Genomic DNA, 21,101 nt, shown 5'->3' with positions numbered 1-21,101 from the left:
TATTTGGTATTCTTTTGCATGTCCAAAAATGTCTTTATATTGCTTCACACTTGATTGACTAAGTACAGATGGTAGGATCAGAATTTTTTCTTCTCAATTTAGAAGACAGTGTTTTATTGTCTTTTATTAGCCTTCCTGATGAGAGTGATGTCAGTTGTTTATCATTCATTTGTAGGTAACCTGTTTTTACTCTAGACCACTGCAATGCTCTTGTACTTTTTACAACGCGGAAATGTTCTGTATCTGCACTATCCAATACAGTAACCACTAACCAGATATGACTATTGAGCACTTGAAATGTGACTAGTGCAACTGAGGGCCTGAATTTTTAATTTAATTTAATTAATTTAAATTTAGACAGCCACATGTGATTAGTGGCTACTGTATTCAGTTAGCACAGGTCTAGTTGCTCTTAGGGAACTATCTTAGAGCTCTGATTATCAGACTGTATCTTGGTATATCACTTTCCCATTCATTTTGTATATCACTCTTGTGGATGTTTCGAATTTGAAGATTTGTGTCTTTTTTCAGCTCCGGTAACTTTATTTTCATTTCTTTTTTTTCTTCCCCTTCATTGTCTTGCTTATTTCCATTTAGAAATTGTAGGAGATATATGGCCTCTTGGATTATTCCCCATGTTTCTTAACAGCTTGCTCTCACTTTTAATTTCATTTTTTAAAACCTTATGTTCTCAGATATGTCTTCAGTTTTTTTTTTCTTTTTAAATTTCAGATCACTCTCTTGGTATTCAGCTGTATCCAGTTAATTTTTCATTTGGCAGTCATGAATTTGATTTTTTAAATCTTTCTTATTCTTGGCTCCATTTTCATAGCAACCTATTTTTGCATATATTTTTGTTCCAAGCTTTTTTCTCAGAAAACTGACAAAATATTAACTCTAAAATATATAAAGAATGCTTACAAATCATTGAGAAAAGATCAGACAACTCAGTGGAAGAATATCCAAAGCATCTGAACGTGCATTTCACAGAAGTGGAAATATAAATGCCTGCTAAACATGTGAAAAGATTTTCGACTTTCTTAGTAATGAGAGAAAGGCAAAATTTTATGGAAAAATAGTTTTCTGCTAATCAGACTAGCAAATATTAAAGAAATTGATGGCTGGGCACAGTAATTTTCATTTTATGTTGGTAGGAATAAAATCAGTACAGCCTACTTGGAGGGCAGTTTAACACTGTGAAAGTTAGAAATGTGTACATTCCTGTGACTGAGCTATGTCACTGTCAAATTCTACCTGAGAGAAGCATTTGCACATATGAACAAAGGAACATGTATAAGAATGTTCAGTGTAACATTGTTTGATTATTGGTAACAGGAAAGGATTCACAAACAAGTTTAAATATTTGTAAATAGAAATTGAGGGACATTGATACTATGAAGCAATTTAAAAGCATGAAGTAGACCTATAAATATATGTTAGCTATTATCATCTTTATTTTAGCATGGACATATCTCCAGGAAAAATCATCAGGAAAAATATATGCAGAATAATTCAGACAGTATGATGAGGTGTGTGTATGTGTGTGTGTGTGTGTGTATGTATGTATGTGTATGTGTGTGTGTGTTTTTGAGACAGGGTCTCCATTACCCAGGCTGGAGTGCAGTGGCATGATCGTGGCTCACTGTAACCTCAACCTCCTGAGTTTAGGTGATCCCCTTGCCTCAGCCTCCCAAGTAGCTGGGACTACAAGTGCGTGCTACCATGCTTGGCTGATTTTTAAACTTTTTGTAGAGACATGGGCTTGCAATGTTGCCCAGGCTGGTTTTGAACTCCTGGCCTCAAGCAATGCTCCTGCCTTGGTCTCCCAAAGCAGTGGGATTACAGGCATGAGCCACCACACCTGGCCTGTATTTTTAAAAAGGAACACACACACACACACACACACACACACACACACACACACGCATACGCATATATATGTACATAAATGCACAAAAAAGTTCTGAAAAGATAAATTGATATTAGTGGATATCTTCCAGGGGAGACTGGGAAGGAGGGTTGTTACAGGGATTTTTGTTTTATCTAATGGTTTAGATCTTTTACAGAAAACAGTTATTCATGTTGTAAGCCAAAAGATATCTAAGGCAGATCTCAATCAATTTAGAATTTTATTTTGCCAAGGTTAGGGACATGCCTAGAAGAGAGGAAACATGGAATCACAGATACAGTCTGTGGTCTGTGCCTTTCTCCAAAGATGATTTTGAGGGCTTCAGTATTTAAAGGAGAAAAGCAAGCTGGAGGGGAAAGAGGGAGGTTATGGTAATCCACATGTTGCAAAAGAAAAAGGAGCAGGTAGGAGAATAATCAATTATGTATTCATCTCCCAATTTTGCTCAGTAAATCAGCACTTTACATAAGGTGAACATAGGGTAGCTACCTCTGGAGATATTTAACCTTTTATTTGTAGCTGTTTGCTTAGGAACAAAATGAAATGCAGTTTCTTGCATGACTCAGCTTTCAGCTTAATTTTTTTCTTTTTGGCATAGTGAATTAGGGTCCTGAGTTTTTGTTTTCCTTTCACAGTGTAATACTTGTAATATTTTTTAAATGAAAACATTCTTATTGAAACAGTGTTAGAAAGAAAACAGCTTTTGAACCCCACAAACCAGTTTCAAAATCTTGCTTTGCCATTTACTATGTAATACTAGGCAAATTATCTACACCCTTTACCCAGCCTTAATTTCCTCATCTGTAAAATCGAGATAATAGTACCTACTTAAAGGGCTACTGGATGCCTTTGGTATATTCTCTTTATTGTTTATTCATCTTATTTCATATTCTTTGTGCTCTATAAATATGGAAACTTGTCTTGTGATTTCTTAGAATTTTAACTCTTTTACAGTGTTCGATCCAGTGACATTAAATTTGTTCACAAGGTTGTGTATCCATCACCATTATCTAGTTCCAGAACTTTTTCATCACCCCAAAAAAAGAAACTTCATACCCATTAAGCAGTCATTATTCATTCTCCCTTCCCCCTTGCCCCTTGCAACCACAAATCTGCTTTCTGTCAGTATAGATTTGCTTATGCTAGATATTTCATATAAATGGAACCATACAGTTTATGGCCTTTGTGTCTGGTTTCTTTCACTTAGCATAATGTTTCAAGGTTCATATTCCATTTTATGGCTATACTGCATTTTGTTTATCCATTCATTGGTTTATGGACATTTAGGTTGTTTCTACCTTTTGGCTGTTGTGAATAGTGCTGCTACGAACATTCATATAAAGTATTCATATGAGTTCCTGTTTTCAATTATCTGGGGCATATGGTAATTCTACGTTTAACTTTTTGAAGAACCACCAAACTCTTTTCTAAAGCAGCCACACCATTTTACATTCCCACCAGCACAATGTGAGGGTTCCGATTTGTCCACATACTTACCAACACTTGTTTTCCAATTTTTTGATCATAGCCATCCTGGTAAGTATAAAGTGGTATCTTATTGTGGTCTTGATTTGCATTTGCTTAATGGCTAGTGGTGTTGAGAATCTTTTCGTGTGCTTGTTGGCCATCTGTATATCTTCTTTGAAGAAATGTCTGTTCGAGTCCTTTGCCTATTTTTTAATTGGGTTGTTGTTTGTGTTGTTGAGTTGTAAGAATTCTTTTTTTTTTTTTTTTTTTTTTTTTGAGACGGAGTCTCGCTCTTTCGCCCAGGCCAGACTGTAGTGGCGCTGTCTTGGCTCACTGCAAGCTCCACCTCCCGGGTTCACGCCATTCTCCTGCCTCAGCCTCCCGAGTAGCTAGGACTACAGGTGCCCACCACTGCGCCCGGCTAATTTTTTTTTTTGTATTTTTAGTAGAGACAGGGGTTTCAACGTGTTAGCCAGGATGGTCTCGATCTCCTGACCTCGTGATCCGCCCGCCTCGGCCTCCCAGAGTGCTGGAATTACAGGCGTGAGCCACCGTGCCCGGCCGTAAGAATTCTTTATATGTGTGGCTGGGCATGGTGGCTCAAGCCTGTAATCCCAGAATTTAGGGAAGCCAAGGCAGTAAGATCGCTTGAGGCCAGGAGTTCAAGACCAGCCTGGTCAACATAGTGAGACCCCCATCTCTATAAACTAAAATTTAAAAAATCTTTGTATTTTCTGGATGCTAAGTCTTCATTAGATATTTTATTTGTGAATATTTTCTCCCATTCTGTAGGTTTGTCTTTTCACTGTCTTGATGGTATCCTTTAACGCACAAAAGTTCTTAATTTTGTTGAAGTCTGATTATCCACTTTTCCTTGTATTGCTTTGTTAGCTCTTATAATTAGGTCTTTGATATATGTTGAGTTAATTTTTGTATATGTATGAGACAAGGGTCCAGCTTCGTTCTTTTGCATTTGGATATCCAGTTGTTCAGCACCATTTGGTGAAGAAACTATTCTTTCCCCCATTTAATGGTCTTGGCGTTCTTGTAAAAAATCAGCTGACTATAGATGTATGGATTTATTTCTGGACTAATTCAATTCATCAATCCCAATATCTATCCTTATGCCAGTAGCAAAATGACAGTGTTTTGATTACTGTAGTTTTATAGTACATTTGGAAATCAGGAAATGTGAGTCCTCCAACTTTGTTCTTTTTAAATATTTTTTGGCTATTCAGAGTCCCCTGTGATTCCATATGAATTTTAGTATAAGCTTTTCTATTTCTGTGAAAAAGGCCATTGGGGTTTTGATAGGGATTGCATTGAATCTGTAGGTCACCCTGTGGACTGTTGACAGATTAAGTCTTCCTGTCCATGAACTTTCTATTTATTTCAGTATCCTTGAATTTCTTTCATTGATGTTTTGTAGTTTTCAGTGTATAAGACTTTCACTCCTTGGTTAAATGTATTCCTAAGTATTTTCTTATTGTTATTAGAAATGGAATTGTTTTCTTAATTTCTGTTTTGGATTCTTCATTGCTAGTATATAAAAATGCAACTGATTTTTATGTGTTGTTGTATCCTCCAACTTTACTGAGTTTGTTTATTAGCTCCAATAACTTTTGGTGGATTATTTTGGATTTTCTATATATAAGAGCATGTCAACTGTGAATAGAGATAGTTTTATTTCTTCATTTCCCATTTTTATTTTTCTTATATACAAACTTTTTTTTTTTTTTTTTTGAGATGGAGTCTTACTCTGTTGCCCAGGTTGGAGTGCAATGGGATGATTTCAGCTCACTGCAACCTCCACTTCCCAGGTCCAAGCAATTCTCCTGCCTCAGCCTCCCAAGTAGCTGGGATTATAGGCGCTCACCACTACGCCTAGCTAATTTTTATATTTTTGGTAGAGATGAGGTTTCACCATGTTGACCAGGCTGGTCTGGAACTCCTGACCTCAGATGATCCACCCGCCTTAGCCTCCCAAAGTGCTGGGATTACAGGTGTGAGCCACTGCGCGCAGCTCTTATCTATAAACTTCTTATGCTTTTCATTTGTTTGTCCTTTTGCTTTTTGTACTGGGATAATTTCTCAATTTTTAAGCGGTTGCATCTCCTATTCAGCTATTTTTTGTATCAAGTATTACATTGTTTTAATTTCTAGTAACTGTAGTTCATTCCTTTCTTTATCGATGTAGTATATTCACACATCTCTCTGAATATATTGAAGTCTTATTCTATGTTATTAATGCTATTTCCTTGGCTATTCTGTTTGCCGAGTTTAGTATTTTCTTATAACGTTAGTTTTCCCTTGGTGTTTAGTGATTCTTAGTTGTGTTCTCTTCTTTTTCACTCATGAGATTCCTTGTTCATCTGTCTGTAAATGTTTTATGTAATTACCGTAACTTTCCTTCAGTAATTGTGGGAAAGGTATGGGACATGCTCCCTGGCACTGTATTTTGTAACTTCTCTCTAATGCTGCCTGGAGGGTGGCCCAGTAGCTAGTCTCCAAATGTAGGAGGGCTTACCTTTCTTCCTGGATGTTGTCTCCTTCCTACATTGTTGACCTCTCTCTTGGCCACAAAACCTTTTCCTCTTACTGCTCTTATTTGGGGGCACATGCCTCTGCTGCCCTTTGCTTGGTCTGGAGGTGGGGAGAGAAGGGACAGAACTGCCTGCCTGTTCCTTCTTTGTTATCCCAACCAGTTCATTCTTCCATTCAGTAAATATCTCTTTAGCAGTGAATAAGTCAAAACCTCTGTTTTTGTGGAGTTTACATGTAGTAGAAGAAAATGGATACTAAACCTATATATGGTAGTCAGGGAAAGACTTGTATGTGATGGTGATAGTCATAGGCAGAGATCTGTTCAAGGAACCAAAAGGCGGCCAGTAAACAGGAGAGCATTAAGAGATAACATTGAAAGAGACAGAAGATAGATCTGATAGAGTTTTGTAAGCATTCTAGCCTACCACTCATCTTTTTAGTTGGCCAGGGTTCTCTCCTGCTGCCCGTATCAGCCACTCAAGTATGCAGCATTTTGAAACAATTCCTACATATGTCATGGTCTACTTTTTCCTCTGTCAGTCATATATGCATGTGTCTATGTATATTTTCCTGTTGTGTCTGTAAATTTGGATTGATAAGGAAGGCTAGAACAAATATTTAATTTGCCATCTTGATCCAGGTACTACATATTAAAATTATTTTCTGTAATTTCAGTGGGACCAATGTAACATTTTCTAAATTGTAATACTGATTTTTTTCTTCTCATGAAACTATTACTAGTTTAAAATGAGACTTCAGAAAATAAAAACTGATTGCTTACAATTTTATTTTTAATATGTCCTGACCTGCCATAAGTTTGTGTTTGTTTTTTTGTTTTTTTTTTTGAAACAAGAGTTTCGTTCTTGTTGCCCAGGCTGGAGTGCAATGGTGCGATCTCGGCTCATTGCAACCTCCGCCTCCGGGTTCTAGCTATTCTCCTGCCTCAGCCTCCCAAGTAGCTGGGATTACAGGCAGGCACCACCACGACAGGCTAATTTTGTATTTTTAGTAGAGACGGGGTTTCACCATGTTGGCCAGTCTGGTCTCAAACTCCTGACCTCAGGTGATCCGCCCACCTCAGCCTCCCAAAATGCTGGCATTACAGGCGTGAGCCACTGCGCCCAGCCCTGCCCTAAGTAGTAATAATGCTTACCCAAGACATCATACTTACTGCCATGTAGGCTATCTTCCTTCAGGCAAATGCTAAATCCCATTCTTTGTGCTTTTATATATTTTTTTAATCTTCTAGATTAGTAGTGACCCTTCTCATGTTTCCCAAAATATTTGTGGTTTTCTGTGCTAACTTTTCATATTAATTATTATAGGGGATTTATCTTTAAAGCACTCATTTAGATACAACAGTTATATCTGGGGTCCTTTTTGGGGGAGTAGGAGGACAAGAAGAGGGGATTGATTTTATAGCCAGCATAGCCTGATGTTAACAAGAATTTTTAGAGCATGATTTTGAAGTAATTTTGATGTCCTTTATAAATTTCCGTATGCTTTCATAAAGTAAGAAACTTGATTTCCTGATACTTCTCTGTAAATCTAAGTGCCTAGATATCTTGTTTTTTTCTGTTTTTATGTGTTTCAAGCATCTTTAACTGAGTCTCTTAAATAATATAGGCATAAATGAAAATTTCCATGATAATAGCATGGAGTTTTAGTAACCTTTTTAGTAAACTGGCACATATGAAGGAAATTTTAATTTGATTTTCAGTTTTCAAAGTTTGTATAATGATGAAAAATATTCTGGGGTAGAAGATTAATAATCTTCTCTTTTATTTACTAAAGTCTAAATAATATTTTTAAAGAAACAAGGCTTTTTATAAATTGAGTACTTTGGGTTCAGTCTGATATGCTACTATTAATGCAACTATATACGTAATACTCTATTTTGGGTTAAAGATTAGTCTATACAAGAAATTCCGATTTTTTTTTTTTTTAAAGCTTCACCTTACCTAAATTATTACCACTTTGGTTTTTCTCGGTTGTTTTGTTTTGTTTTGTTTTGTTTTGTTTTGTTTTGTCTCCATTAGGAGATGTCCTCAGATGCTTCACTTCCAGGGGATCCAGAGGCCTATCCTGCTGCTGTGTCAAGCGGTGGAGCCATTCATCTGCAGACAGGAGGTGGATATTTTGGCCTAAGCTTTACTTGTCCTAGTCTCAAAAATCCTATTAGCAAGAAATCCTGGACTCGCAAATTAAAAAGCTGGGCATACAGGCTACGGCAGTCAACCAGCTTTTTCAAGAGATCAAAAGTCCGTCAAGGTAGTGTGCTTACAGTCAGGGACATAGACTAGGTAACATCACTTTTCATTTACTTATTTTTTTTGTTGTTCATATACAAATCTTGCCACTTTTTCCACATAGCCCATGTATGTGACATGTCCCATTAATGTCATTGCCATTTTATTTTTTCCTTTTGTAACTAATTTGGTTTTCCGGTTATTCATTTCATATAGATACTAAGTCTTGGGATAAATCTTGCAATGTCTGATTTAGACTTAGGGACTTAATATGATGTTGCTTATTACATTAACACCTTTTAATTGTCTAGCAGGAGTTAAGCTTTTTCTACTTTTCTTCATTTTTGGTAATGTAAACAAATTTAGTCTTAACAAACAATTTTCTCTTTTTTACTTACAATTTGGCAAAACTTGCAGTGGAAACAGAAGAGATGAGATCAGCAATTGCTCCTGATCCCATTCCTCTGACACGGGAGTCCACAGCTGATACTAGGGCTTTGAATAGATGTAAAGCGATGAGTGGATCATTTCAGCGGGGTCGGTTCCAGGTTTGTGTCTTTGATTGAATCCTTATCTACAAGGGCATTATAAAATATAACAGCCACTGGAGATCTTGGTCTGTAGATGATACTTCCATTTTTGTTTTTATTTTTTTTTGAGATGGAGTTTCACTCTTGTTGCCCAGTTGGAGTGCAATGGTGTGATCTTAGCTCACTGCAACCTCCGTCTCCTTGGTTCAAGCGATTTTACTGCCTCAGCCTCCCGAGTAGCTGGGATTACAAGTGCGCGCCACCACACCCGGCTAATTTTTTGTATTTTTAGTAGAAACGGGGTTTCACCATGTTAGCCAGGCTGGTCTTGAACTCCTGACCTCAGGTGATCCGCCTGCCTCGGCCTCCCAAAGTGCTGGGATTACAAGCATGAGCCACCATGCCTGGCCGATGATACTTACTTTAAATGTAGATCATTGTCATATTTAATTTGTTCATCTTGCATGCATCCCCTCACCTTTTGAAGCCATCAGTAAAGATGAATCTAAAGAAATGGAGATTTTCATAGCTGGTAGAGAGCACAGAAATAGGTTTTCTTTTGGCGGGTGGGTGGGTCCTCTTTTATAAATGTAATTTCACGTCCTTTAGAATCTCAGCAACTCTAATTGTGGAATTTTATTTGAGCAATATGATGCCCACTCTCTTTACCCAAGGGGCCTGATTGAAAGAGTGAATTTGGGGGTATAGATTAAATTTTTAAGTTTTGCTAGTATCAATACGTATACATCACAGCAGAGCATCTACTTGTCTGTGCTATGCTAACCACTTTTACGTTTTTATATCTCAGGTGATTACAATTCCTCAGCAGCAGTCAGCAAAAATGACATCTTTTGGAATAGAACACATATCAGTGTTCAGTGAGACAAACCATTCTAGTGAAGAAGCCTTTATTGAAACAGCAAAGTCTCAGTTGGTAGAAATAGAACCTGCCACACAAAATCCAAAAACTTCGTTTTCTTCTGAGAAGTTACAAGCTCTTCAGGAAACCTGTAAAGAAAATAAAGGAGTTCCCAAACAAGGTGACAACTTCTTATCTTTCAGCGCAGCTTGTGAGACTGATGTATCTTCAGTGACCCCAGAAAAGGAATTTGAAGAAACTTCAGCCACAGGAAGTAGCATGCAGTCTGGATCTGAACTGTTGCTTAAAGAGAGAGAGATATTGACTGCTGGGAAACAGCCTAGCTCTGATAGTGAATTTTCAGCCAGTCTTGCTGGCAGTGGAAAGTCAGTGGCAAAGACTGGTCCAGAGAGTAATCAGTGCTTACCACACCACGAAGAACAAGCTTATGCTCAAACACAGAGTTCACTCTTCTATTCGCCATCTTCCCCAATGAGCAGTGATGATGAATCAGAAATAGAGGATGAGGACTTGAAGGTGGAGCTTCAAAGATTACGAGAAAAGTAAGGACTGTTTCTCTTTTGTCACAAATCTGGTTGCCCTAGGTTTTATAGAACTTAGTATTGGATTGGTAACTAATTTAGGATTGGTGACATTTTAGTGATTGAAAACTACAAAGAATGCTAATGCTAAACATTTATGAATGAGAAAAAGTTCTTATATATAAAATGTTTTCATAGTCTCAAGACTATTACAGTTGCTTATTTACCAATATGATTTAACTACTCTTTTTGCTAACCTTTACAATCCTTATTCTTCAGGAGTTTTGGTTTTAGATTTTACAACTATTCTTATATAATTTCACATTTGATAAGTAAACAGCTGATTTATTATAATCAGAGATAGTGGTTCATCTTCTTTAGGAAAAGGTAAGATACTTTCAAGATCAAGCTTATTATTTGGTGACTGAGGTAATCAACCTTCACTAGTGATATTATGATAATATATTTTGTCAATAGAATGCTGTTTTGTATTTAGTTTTATAAAATAGGTCATTTTAAAAAAAGAAATTCAGGCCAGCTGGGCATGGTGGCGCATGCCTGTAATCTCAGCACTGTGGGAGGCAGAGGCAGGTGTATCACTTGAGGTCAGGAGTTCAAGACCAGCCTGGCCAACATGGTGAAACTTTGTCTCTACTTAAAAAAAAAAAAAATACAAAACTTAGCCAGGTGTGGTGGCAGACGCCTGTACTCCCAGCTACTTGGGAGGCTGAGGCAGGAGAATCGCTTAAGCCCGGGAGGTGGAGGTTGCAGTGAGCCCAGATCGTGCGCCACTGCACTCCAGCCTGGGTAACAGAGCAAGACTCCGTCTAAAAAAAAAGAAAAGAAATTCATATTTAAGTTGCTGAATTCTAATTCTATCCACATGGTTCAAAATTCAAAAGGTACAAAAGGGTAACCAGTAGTCTCCCTCCTAGCACTGCAGCTGAACTATCCAGGTTCTCTCCTTAGACACAATAAATATTACCTGTTTCTTGTATATCCAGTTAGTCTATAACTGTACAAACAAATATGCATATTTCATTCTTTGTTCCCCAAATAGTAACTTACACTGCAAGACTGTTCTTATATCTTGGTTTTCTTTACCATTTCATAGTATCTTGGATATATATCTGTATCATTATATGTTTGACTGTTTCAAAGTATTCCATTATATGTATATACTCATAAGTTAATTACTAGCCTCCTATTGACGACCCCATGCCCTTACTTTGAAAAGTTGAAACCAACTCTAGCAATTTTTGAATATATCTTATGCTTTAGAGAATTTCCGCACTGTTCTGGGACTTGAACAATTTGTAAAGCAGGGAGAACCAGGGAGGACTAAATAGGCACGCAAAAAGCTGGATTTGGCTGGGCACAGTGGCTCATGCCTGTAATCCCAGCACTTTAGGAGGCCGAGGCGGGTGGATCACCTGAGGTCAGGAGTTTGAGACCACCCTGGCCAACGTGGCAAAACCCCGTCTCTACTAAAAATACAAAAATTAGCCAGACGTGGTGGCGCGCACCTGTAATCCCAGCTACTCAGGAGGCTGAGGCAGGGAGAATTGCTTGAACCTTGGAGGCAGAGGTTGCAGTGAGCCGAGATCGCACCACTGCACTCCAGCCTGGGTGACAGAGCGAGACTCCATCTCAAAAAATAAAATAAAAAGCTGGATTTTAGTCAAGTTCTTACAAGCTTGAATAATGCTCCACTTGGATGCTACGCTCAAGTGCTTCAAGAATTAAAGCAGGTTAAAATCCTTGGAAGTTTCTTAGTTTCTAGGGCCTTGCCCAGAGAAGAAAAAAACCCAAAACTGTCATTCCAATGATAGATAATTATAATATTTTCTCTCTAACTTGTTTCAGTGTTTTTAACTTGAGCTTGCAAGAAAACTGTGAATATATACTTTAAATATTCATCACCAGAAGGCTGATATTCCACTTTAAAATATATATACAGGCTTGACGTTACATTATGTATATGTCAACTTATATATTAAGTACTATACAGTATATGTACACTGATACTTTTTATAATAAAAGTTATTAAAGCAGTTTCATATTTGTGATATAAGTATTCTGTTGCTTTTGTTTTGGTTTGGTTTGGTTTTTTTTTTTTTTTTTTTTTTTCGAGACGGAGTCTGGCTCTGTTGCCTCAGCTGGAGTGCAGTGGCATGATCTCAGCTCACTGCAAGCTCTGCCTCCTGGGTTCACGCCATTCTCCTGCCTCAGCTTCCCAAGTAGCTGGGACTATAGGCACCCGCCACCACGCCTGGCTAATTTTTTGTATTTTTAGTAGAGACGGGGTTTCACCGTGTTAGCCGGGATGATCTCAATCTCCTGACCTCGTGATCCGCCTGCCTTAGCCTCCCAAAGTGCTGGGATTACAGGCGTGAGCCATTGCACCTGGCCTTCTATTGCTGTTTTTAATGGTTCTTTTAAACCATTGTCAAATGACTGGTAGCTTTTGTAGCTGGCTAGTTTTTTGTAACTGGGTGGTTATGAATATCTACTTAATTTTGAATGTGAGACATGGATTCTCATAACCTCATAGAACCCAAGACCTGGAAAGGATCTTTTATTTTGAGACAGAGTCTTACTATGTTACCCAGGCTGGAGTGCAGTGGTGCAGTCATGGATCATTGCAGCCTCTACCTCCTGGGCTCAAGCCATCCTCCCACCTCAGCTTCCCAAGTATCTGGGCCTACAGACGTGTAACACATCCAGCTAATATTTAAATTTTTTTGTAGAGATGAGGTCTCCCTGTGTTGCCCAGGCTGGTCTCAGACTTCTAGCCTCAGGCCATCCTCCTGTCTCAGCTTCCCAGAGTGCTGGGATTATAGGCATGAGACACCATGCCTGGCCTAGAAGGGATCTTAAAAGATAATTTATTCATCCTTCAGTGTTCTTTTAGCATTATGGTTTCTTCACCGATTTTTATTTATTCTTTCTTTTATTACTATTACAATTATTATTATTAAGATGAGGTCTTGCTCTGTCACCCAGGCTGGAGTGCAGTGGTGCTGTCATGGCTCACTGAAGCCTTGACCTCTGGCTCAAGAGATCTACCTGCCTCAGCATCCCGAGATGCTTGTACTACAGGCACGTGCCATCATACCTGGCTGATTTTTTTTTTTTTTTTTTTTTCAGAGAGACAGGGTCTCACTATGTTGTCTAGGCTGGTATCGAACTCCTGGGCTCAAGCGATCCTCCTACCTTAGCCTCCCAAAGTGCTGGGATTACAGGCATGAGCCACTGCGTCTGGCAAAAAATGTTAATATTATTAATACTATTTGACTTTACATTTTGTTTTACTGACTTTCACTGTATTTCAGTTTTAGAAATTTGTTAATCTTTTTCTTCATGAGTGATTATTACAGTTAAATGTTATGCTTAGGAAGGCATTTCCCACTTCCCCTCTGGAAATTGTGAAAATACTCTGTATTTCCTCCTTCCTTCCTTCCTTCCTTCCCTCCCTCCCTCCCTCTCTCTCTCGCTCTCTCTTTCTTTCTTTCTTTCTTTTTTTGACAGGGTCTCTCTCTGTCACCCAGTCTGGAGTGCAGTGGTGTGATCTTGGCTCACTGCAGCCTTGAATTCCTGGGCTCAAGTGATCCTCCCACCTCAGCCTTTTGAGTAGCTGGGACTACAAGCATGCACCACCGTGCCCAGCTAATTTTTGTTTTTTTTTTTTTTTTTTTTTTTTTTTAGAGAGATAGGGTCGCCCTATGTTACCCAGGCTTGTCTCGAACTTCTAGTCTGAAACAATACTCCTGCCTCGGCTTCCCAAAGTGCTGGGATTATGGATGTAAGCCATTGTGCCTAGTCTCTATTTCCCCATTCTTAATCTAAATTCCTTGTTAAACTTTACTTATACTGGTTTAGAGTTTCTTGGCTCATCTTTATGGAGCCAGTGCCATTAAAATGCTTTTTGCATGATTTTCATTCAGACACATTCAGGAGGTGGTAAATCTTCAAACCCAGCAGAATAAGGAGCTGCAGGAGCTCTATGAACGCCTTCGGTCAATTAAAGATAGCAAAACCCAATCTACTGAGATTCCTTTGCCACCTGCATCACCACGTCGACCAAGATCTTTCAAAAGCAAACTTCGAAGCCGCCCCCAGTCCTTGACACATGTGGACAATGGCATAGTTGCTACAGGTAAATCAGTCATAAAAGTAATTTTTAAAAAATCTAGTCCAAGATTAGCAAAATTAGAAAAATGATTATAATACAATTTATTTTTAATTAGGCTAAAATAATTTAAAGAAGTACACATTATTCTGAGATTATTTTCTGTTTTTGATGTTAAATGTCCTTTTATGTAATAATGATTAGGATAATTGATAGATTGTAGAGAGAAGCTGAGTATGGTTCATGCTTTTATTTGGAAAACCGGCAGCTGGAAGCCCAATGCCAATCCCCACAATAATTTTTGAAATGTTATCAGTCAGTGGGAACTTCTGGTCTAGCATTTAGAGTTTGTTGGAGAGTTTGTTGGTAACAAGATAATCTTAAAATTTTACTCGGCCGGGCGCAGTGGCTCATGCCTGTAATCCCAACACTTTGGGAGGCTGAGGTGGGCCTATCGCCTGAGGTCAGGAGTTCGAGACCAGCCTAGCTAACATGGCGAAACCCCATCTCTACTAAAAATACAAAAATTAGCTGGATGTGGTGTCAGGCGCCTGTAATCCCAGCTACTCAGGAGGCTGAGGTGGGAGAATTGCTTGAACCCTGGAAGCAGAGGTTGCAGTGAGCCGAGATTGTGCCATTGCACTCCAGCCTGGGCGACAAGTGCGAAACTCCATCTAAAATACATACATATATATATATATATATACACACACATATATATACACACACACACACACACACACTCAACAAGAATGAAACTCCGTCTCATAAAAAGAAATACATACATATATATATACACTCATGCTCTTATCTGAAGAGATCTTTGTTTATTAGTTATAAGAATATTAGTAAAATATACTTCTTTGACTTTGAAAAATAAGAGCATCAATCTCTACTTAACTAATATAGAAGTTGTTAATCAGATCAGGCCTCTTTGTTTATATGTGCATAGTCAAGGTGAGGGTTAAGGATGTATTGTAAGGACATATGTGAAACCCCAATGGAACTTGTCGTAGGCAGAATAATTCCCCCCAAAAACGTCCATGTGCAAATCCCTGAAACTTGTGACCATGGTAGGATATATGGCAAAGGAGAATTAAGCTTGCAGATGGGATTAAAGTTGCTAATCTGCTGACTCTAAGATAGGGAGATTATCCTGGATTATCCAGGTAGGTCCAGTGTAATCACTAGGATCTTTAAAAGTAGAAGAGAAGAAACACAGAAGAGTCAGAGAAAAGGGAAACAGTGTCAGAAAGGTGCAACATTGCTGGCTTTGAAGATGGAGGAAGAGTGCCACAGACCAAGGAATGGAGGCAACTTCTGGAAGCTGGAAAGGCCAGGGAACACATCTCTCCTATAGCCTTCAGAAGGAACACAGCCCTGGCAACACCTTGATTTTAGGCCAGTGAGGCCCATGTTAGGCTTGTAACCTAGAGAACTATAAGATCAATTTGTGTTGTTTGAAGCCACTAAGTTTGTGGTAATTAGTTACAACAACAATAGACAACTAATACAGAACCCAAGAACAGGAACTGTACTTGGATGATCTTGTAAAGACAGAATTAAGGGGTAGACTTAGATTGAAGGCAGCTCTGGGGATTTAATAGCAGAAGTACATGAACCTTCAGTCTGATGCAGTATCACTAATAGCTATACTTTATTTTATTGTTTCATTCCCAAATGGCTTCATTTTATGCATAGTTTCTGCTTTCCCAAAACTGTTAGATAACACTGGTTACTCGTGATCCCAAAGCATTCTTTCACTTTCAGGTCCTTATTTAACTGACCTTTGTTAGATTCCAGGGACAGAAAATTTGACTGTCCCTGCTCATCTTTTTCATGCCAAGAAATGGGTCAGAGCCCATTGCCTGGCCTATAGTTGGGCTGTTCTACAGTCAGGTGTCCACCTGTTTCTAAGTAAGCATGGCCAGAGAAGTATGATCTCATGGTAAAAACATGTCTCTGGAGGCTGTCTTTGGGATTCCTCAACTTATTTTGTGTTATAATGGATGTACCACAGTTTGTTTATCCATTCACCGGTTGGAGGACATTTGGGTTGTTTCTAGTTTGGGGTTTTACAAATAAAGCTCCCGTAAATAGTCACATACAGCTTTTTGGGTGAACATAAGTTTTCAGATCACTTGGATGAAATACCCAGAAATGAGATTGCTGCATCATATGGTATGCATATTTAACATTTTTTAAAAACTAACAAACCATTTTCCAAGCAGCTGTATCATTTTACATTTTGTCAGCAATGTGCGAGACTTCCAGTTTTTCTGATGCTCTTCAGCACTTGGTATTACTAGCATTCTTTTTTTAGCCAATCCAATAGGTATTTGATGATATAAAGTGGTTATTTTATTATAATTTTCATTCCCATAATAGTTAGTGATGTTGAGCATTTTTTTTCTTGCACTTATTTGTGATCTGTATATCCTCTGTGGTAAAGTGTTTGTTCAAGTTTTTTGCTATTTTTTTGTATCCTGTTTTATTTTTAATTGAAATTTTCATTGAGATAATTGTCGATTTACATGCAGTTAAATAATACAGAGGGATGCTATGTACCTATGTATCCTTTACTCAGTTTATCCCAAAGGCAACAATTTTTGTCATTTTAGAAAATTAGGTTGTTGGTTTTCATATGGTTGATTTTCGAGAGTTTTTTCTGTATTTTTGATAAAAATCCTTTGTAAGACATGTGATTTAGAAATATATTATTCAAGTCTATAGCTTGTCTTTTCATTCTCTTAACAGTGTCATTGGCAGAGCGAAAGTTTGTGATTTTAATAAAGTATACTTTATCAAATTTTTTTTTAAAATTGTGATTTTGGTGTAATATTTAAGAACTCTGGCTAAACACAGGTCACAAAGATTTTCCTCTATGTTTTCTCCTAAAAGTTTAATAGTTTTATGTTTACATTTAGATTTATGACACATTTGGAATTACTTTTTGTATAAGGTGTGAGGTTTTGGGTGAGGTTCTTTTTTGCATATTGATATTCAATTATTACATTACCATTTGTGGAAGAGACCGTCCTTTCTCCATTGAATAGCTTTTGTACCTTTTTGAAAAATCAATTAGCCATATATGTGTCAATCTCTTTCTGGACTCTTTATTCTGTTCCAATTAATCTATGTGTCTGTCCTTTCACCAATACCACACTATTTTGATTATTGTAGTTTTATAGCAACTTTTAAAATTATTATTGTTAAAATTAGGTATTATGTTTCCTGAAACTTTGTTTTTTTTCAAAACTGTTTTAGCTACTCTACTTCCTCTTCCTTTTCATATAAATTTTAGAATCAGCTTGACTATATCTAAAAAAAATCCTGCTGTGATTTTGATTGGAATTATGTTAAATCTATATATCAATTTTGGGGAGAATTGACATTTTTACTGTGCTGAGTCTTCCAATCAATAAACGTAGGCTATCTCTCCTTTTTTTTTGTCTTTTTTTTTTTTAACTTTTATTTTAGGCTCAGGGGTACATATGCAGGTTTGTTATATAGGCAAATTGCATGTCATGGGGGTTTGGTGTACAGTTTATTTCTCCAGGTCTTCTTAGATATGTTTTATCTGCTTTTTATAGTTTTCAGCTTACAGATTCTATATGTGTTTCGATTTATTTATACCTAAGGATTTATTTTATTTCTACAGGGTTTCCAATCACACATTGATAGAGAAATATGATTAATTTTTGTGTATCGACCTTACATCTGAAGATTTTGCTAAACATATTTGTTCTAGAAGTTTTCTTATAGATTCTTTGGGATTTTTTGAGTGAGCAATTATGTCATCTGCGAATATAGACTTTTTTGTTTCTCCCTTTTTAATCTTTATGCCTTTTATTTCTTCTTACTATTGTACTAGCTAAAAGTTTATATTGGACATCCTTGCCTTGTTCTTCCAAGGAGAAAGCCTTCTGTCTTTTGCCATAAATTATAATGTTAACTGTAAGTTTTCGTATATGCCCTTTATTAATTTAAGTTCAATAAGTATGTTGGTTTACAGTTTTCATCTTTTTGTTTTATCTTTTGAAAATTTTGATACTATCTTTTTCTGGTTTGATATCAGGGAAAAGCTGCCTTATAAATGAGTTGGAAAGTAAGTATTTCTTTTGCTTCTTTACTTTTAATTTTTTTAAAAAATTACAGTTTTATTGAGATATTTCACATATCATAATGTTCACTCATTTAACTTATACAATTTACAGACTTGTGCAGCTATTACCACAATTTGATTTTGGAATATTTTCAACATTCCACAAAGAAACATGTACATATTCATAGTCATCCCTCATTGTAGCTCCTCTACCCCAAACCCCCAACCACAGGCCCCAGGCAACCACAAATCTGCTTTCTGTTTCTATAGATTTGCCTATGCTGAAACATTTTGTATCAATACAGTTACACAATAATATGTGGTTTCGTGACTGGCTTCTTTTACTTATAATGTTTTTGGGAGTCAAACATTTTATAACATGTATCAGTACTTCATTTTTTATTGCTGTATAATATTAAAATGTATGTTTATCCATTAGAACACTTTCATCACCTCAAAAAGGAACCCCTTTTCTATGAGTAGTAGCCCCCCCCCATTTATTCCCGCTTCCCCCATCCTCCAGCCTCATCAATCACTAAAGTATTTTTTGTCTCTATAGATTTGCCTGCTCTTTTTTGGGAGGCCAAGGCAGGAGGATTGCTTGAGCCCAGGAGTTTGAGACCAGCCTGGGCAACAAAGTGAGACCCCATCTCTATAAAATTAGCCAGGCATGGTGGCGCACGCCTGTAGTCCCAGCTACTCAGAAGGCTGAGACAGGAGGATTGCTTAAGCCTAGGAGGTTGAGGCTGCAGTGATCCATGTTCACGCCATTACACTCCAGCCTGGGCAACAAGCAAGACCTGTCTCAAAAAAATAAAATAAAATAAATAAAATAAAATAAGATTTGCCTACTCTGGACAGTTCATGTAAATGGAATCATACATCATGTGGTCTTTTGTGACTTTTTTCACTTAGCATATATTTACAAAGTTTAACTGTGTTGTAACATGTATTGGTACTTCATTTCTTTTTGTTGCCAAATAATACTCCATTGTATGGATATGCCACATTTTATTCATTCGTCAGTGATTACACATTTGTGTTGTTTTCTATTTTTTTTGCTATTACGAATAATGCTGCTATGAACAGTTGTGTTCAAATTTTTATGTGGACATTTGTTTTCATTTCTCTTGGATAGATATGTAGGAGTGGAATTGCTAGATGACATGGGAACTCTATGTTTAATCTTTTGAGGAATTACCAGACTTTTTTTCCAAAATAGCTGCACCATTTTACAGTCATAACAGCAGGACATGAGGGTTCAACAACTCAACAATAAAAGATTCAAAAATCCAATTTTAAAATGGGCAAAATATTCAAATAGGCATTTTTCTAAAGAAGATATATGAATGACTGATAAATACATGAAAAGATGTTCTGTAACATTAGTTATTAAGGAAATGTAAATCAAAGGCACAATGAGATACAACTTTACACCCACTTAAAATGGCTGAAATTTAAAAAGGCAATTCCCAAGGACATAGGACATATGAGGCGAAAAAAAGAAAAAAAAATTTTTAAGACAGTAGCAAGTGTTGGAGGGAATGTAGAGAAATTGTTGAGTTGTGAGTAAGGACTAGAGCCTTACTGAATATAATTTTGCAAATAATCATCTCCTATTCTTAGATTATCTTTTCACTTTCTTGATAGTGTCTTTTGAAGCACAAAAAGTTTTTAATGGTTTTAAAATCTAATCTGTTTCTTTTCTTTTGTTACTTGTGCTTTTACTGTCATATCTAAAATTCCATTGGCTCACCATTGACTCTATAGTAATTGAAAAGAAAGAGAAAAAAGAAAAAAAATCTATTGCCTAACTTAAGGTCATGAAGATTTATTCCTATAATTTCTTTTGTTTGTTTGTTTGTTTTGTTTCGTTTTGAGATAGAGTCTCACTCCGTCGCCCAGGCTGGAGTGCAGTGGCGTGATCTCGGCTCACTGCAACCTCCACCTCCCAGGTTCAAGCGATTCTCCTGCCTTAGCCTCCTGAGTAGCTGGGACACAGGCGCGTGCCACCACACCCCACTAATTTTTTATTTTTACTAGAGACGGGGTTTCACCATGTTGGCCAGGCTGGTCTCAAACTCCTGACCTCAGGTGATCCGCCCACTTTGGCCTCCCAAAGTGCTGGGATTACAGGCATGAGCCACCGCGCCCGGCCTATTCCTATATTTTCTTCTAGGAGTTTTATAGTGAATCTCTTACATTTAGTTCTTTTTTTTCTTCTTCTTCTTCTTTTTTTTTTTTTTGAGACAGAGTCTCACCCTGTCGCCCAGGCTGGAGTGCCATGGCACAATCTCAGCTCACTGTAACCTCCACCTCCCAGGTTCAAGCGATTCTTCTGCCTCAGCCTCCTAAGTAGCTGGGACTACAGGTGCATGCCATCACACCTGGCTAATTTTTATATTTTTAGTAGAGACAGGGTTTCCCCATGTTGGCCAGGCTGATCTTGAACTCCTGACCTCAGGTGTTCCACCCGCTTCGGCCTCCCAAAGTGCTGGGATTACAGGCCTGAGCCGCTGCACCCGGCTACATTTAGTTCTTTTTTTTTTTATTTATTTATTTTTTATTTTTTTTTATTGATCATTCTTGGGTGTTTCTCACAGAGGGGGATTTGGCAGGGTCATAGGACAATAGTGGAGGGAGGGTCAGCAGATAAACAAGTGAACAAAGGTCTCTGGTTTTCCTAGGCAGAGGACCCTGTGGCCTGGCCTTCCTTAGTGTTTGTGTCCCTGGGTACTTGAGATTAGGGAGTGGTGATGACTCT

General features: G+C 37.6%; 1 protein-coding gene across 9 annotated transcripts in view; it reads left to right on the top strand.

Moving 5' to 3' along the window:
* WNK3 (WNK lysine deficient protein kinase 3) overlaps positions 1-21,101 on the top strand; it is a 162,610-nt gene that overhangs the window by 118,961 nt on the left and 22,548 nt on the right. For 5 of the 9 annotated variants that reach the window (XM_024353376.3, XM_024353380.3, XM_024353378.3 and 2 more), the window contains exons 18-22: positions 7,960-8,191; positions 8,587-8,717; positions 9,508-10,121; positions 14,048-14,259; positions 18,311-18,340. In XM_024353376.3, the coding sequence (XP_024209144.1) occupies positions 7,960-8,191; positions 8,587-8,717; positions 9,508-10,121; positions 14,048-14,259; positions 18,311-18,340 (1,219 nt within the window). Of the gene's footprint in view, positions 1-7,959; positions 8,192-8,586; positions 8,718-9,507; positions 10,122-14,047; positions 14,260-18,310; positions 18,341-18,896; positions 19,219-21,101 lie in introns of those variants that run through there. The other 4 variants (XM_054676971.2, XM_024353382.3, XM_024353384.3 and 1 more) reach the window with 3 other exon arrangements.

This window comes from Pan troglodytes, chromosome X, assembly GCF_028858775.2.
Source record: "Pan troglodytes isolate AG18354 chromosome X, NHGRI_mPanTro3-v2.0_pri, whole genome shotgun sequence".
Classification (NCBI taxonomy): domain Eukaryota; kingdom Metazoa; phylum Chordata; class Mammalia; order Primates; family Hominidae; genus Pan; species Pan troglodytes.
Note: the sequence above shows the minus strand (reverse complement) of the source record. Positions and strands in the feature narration are given on the sequence as shown.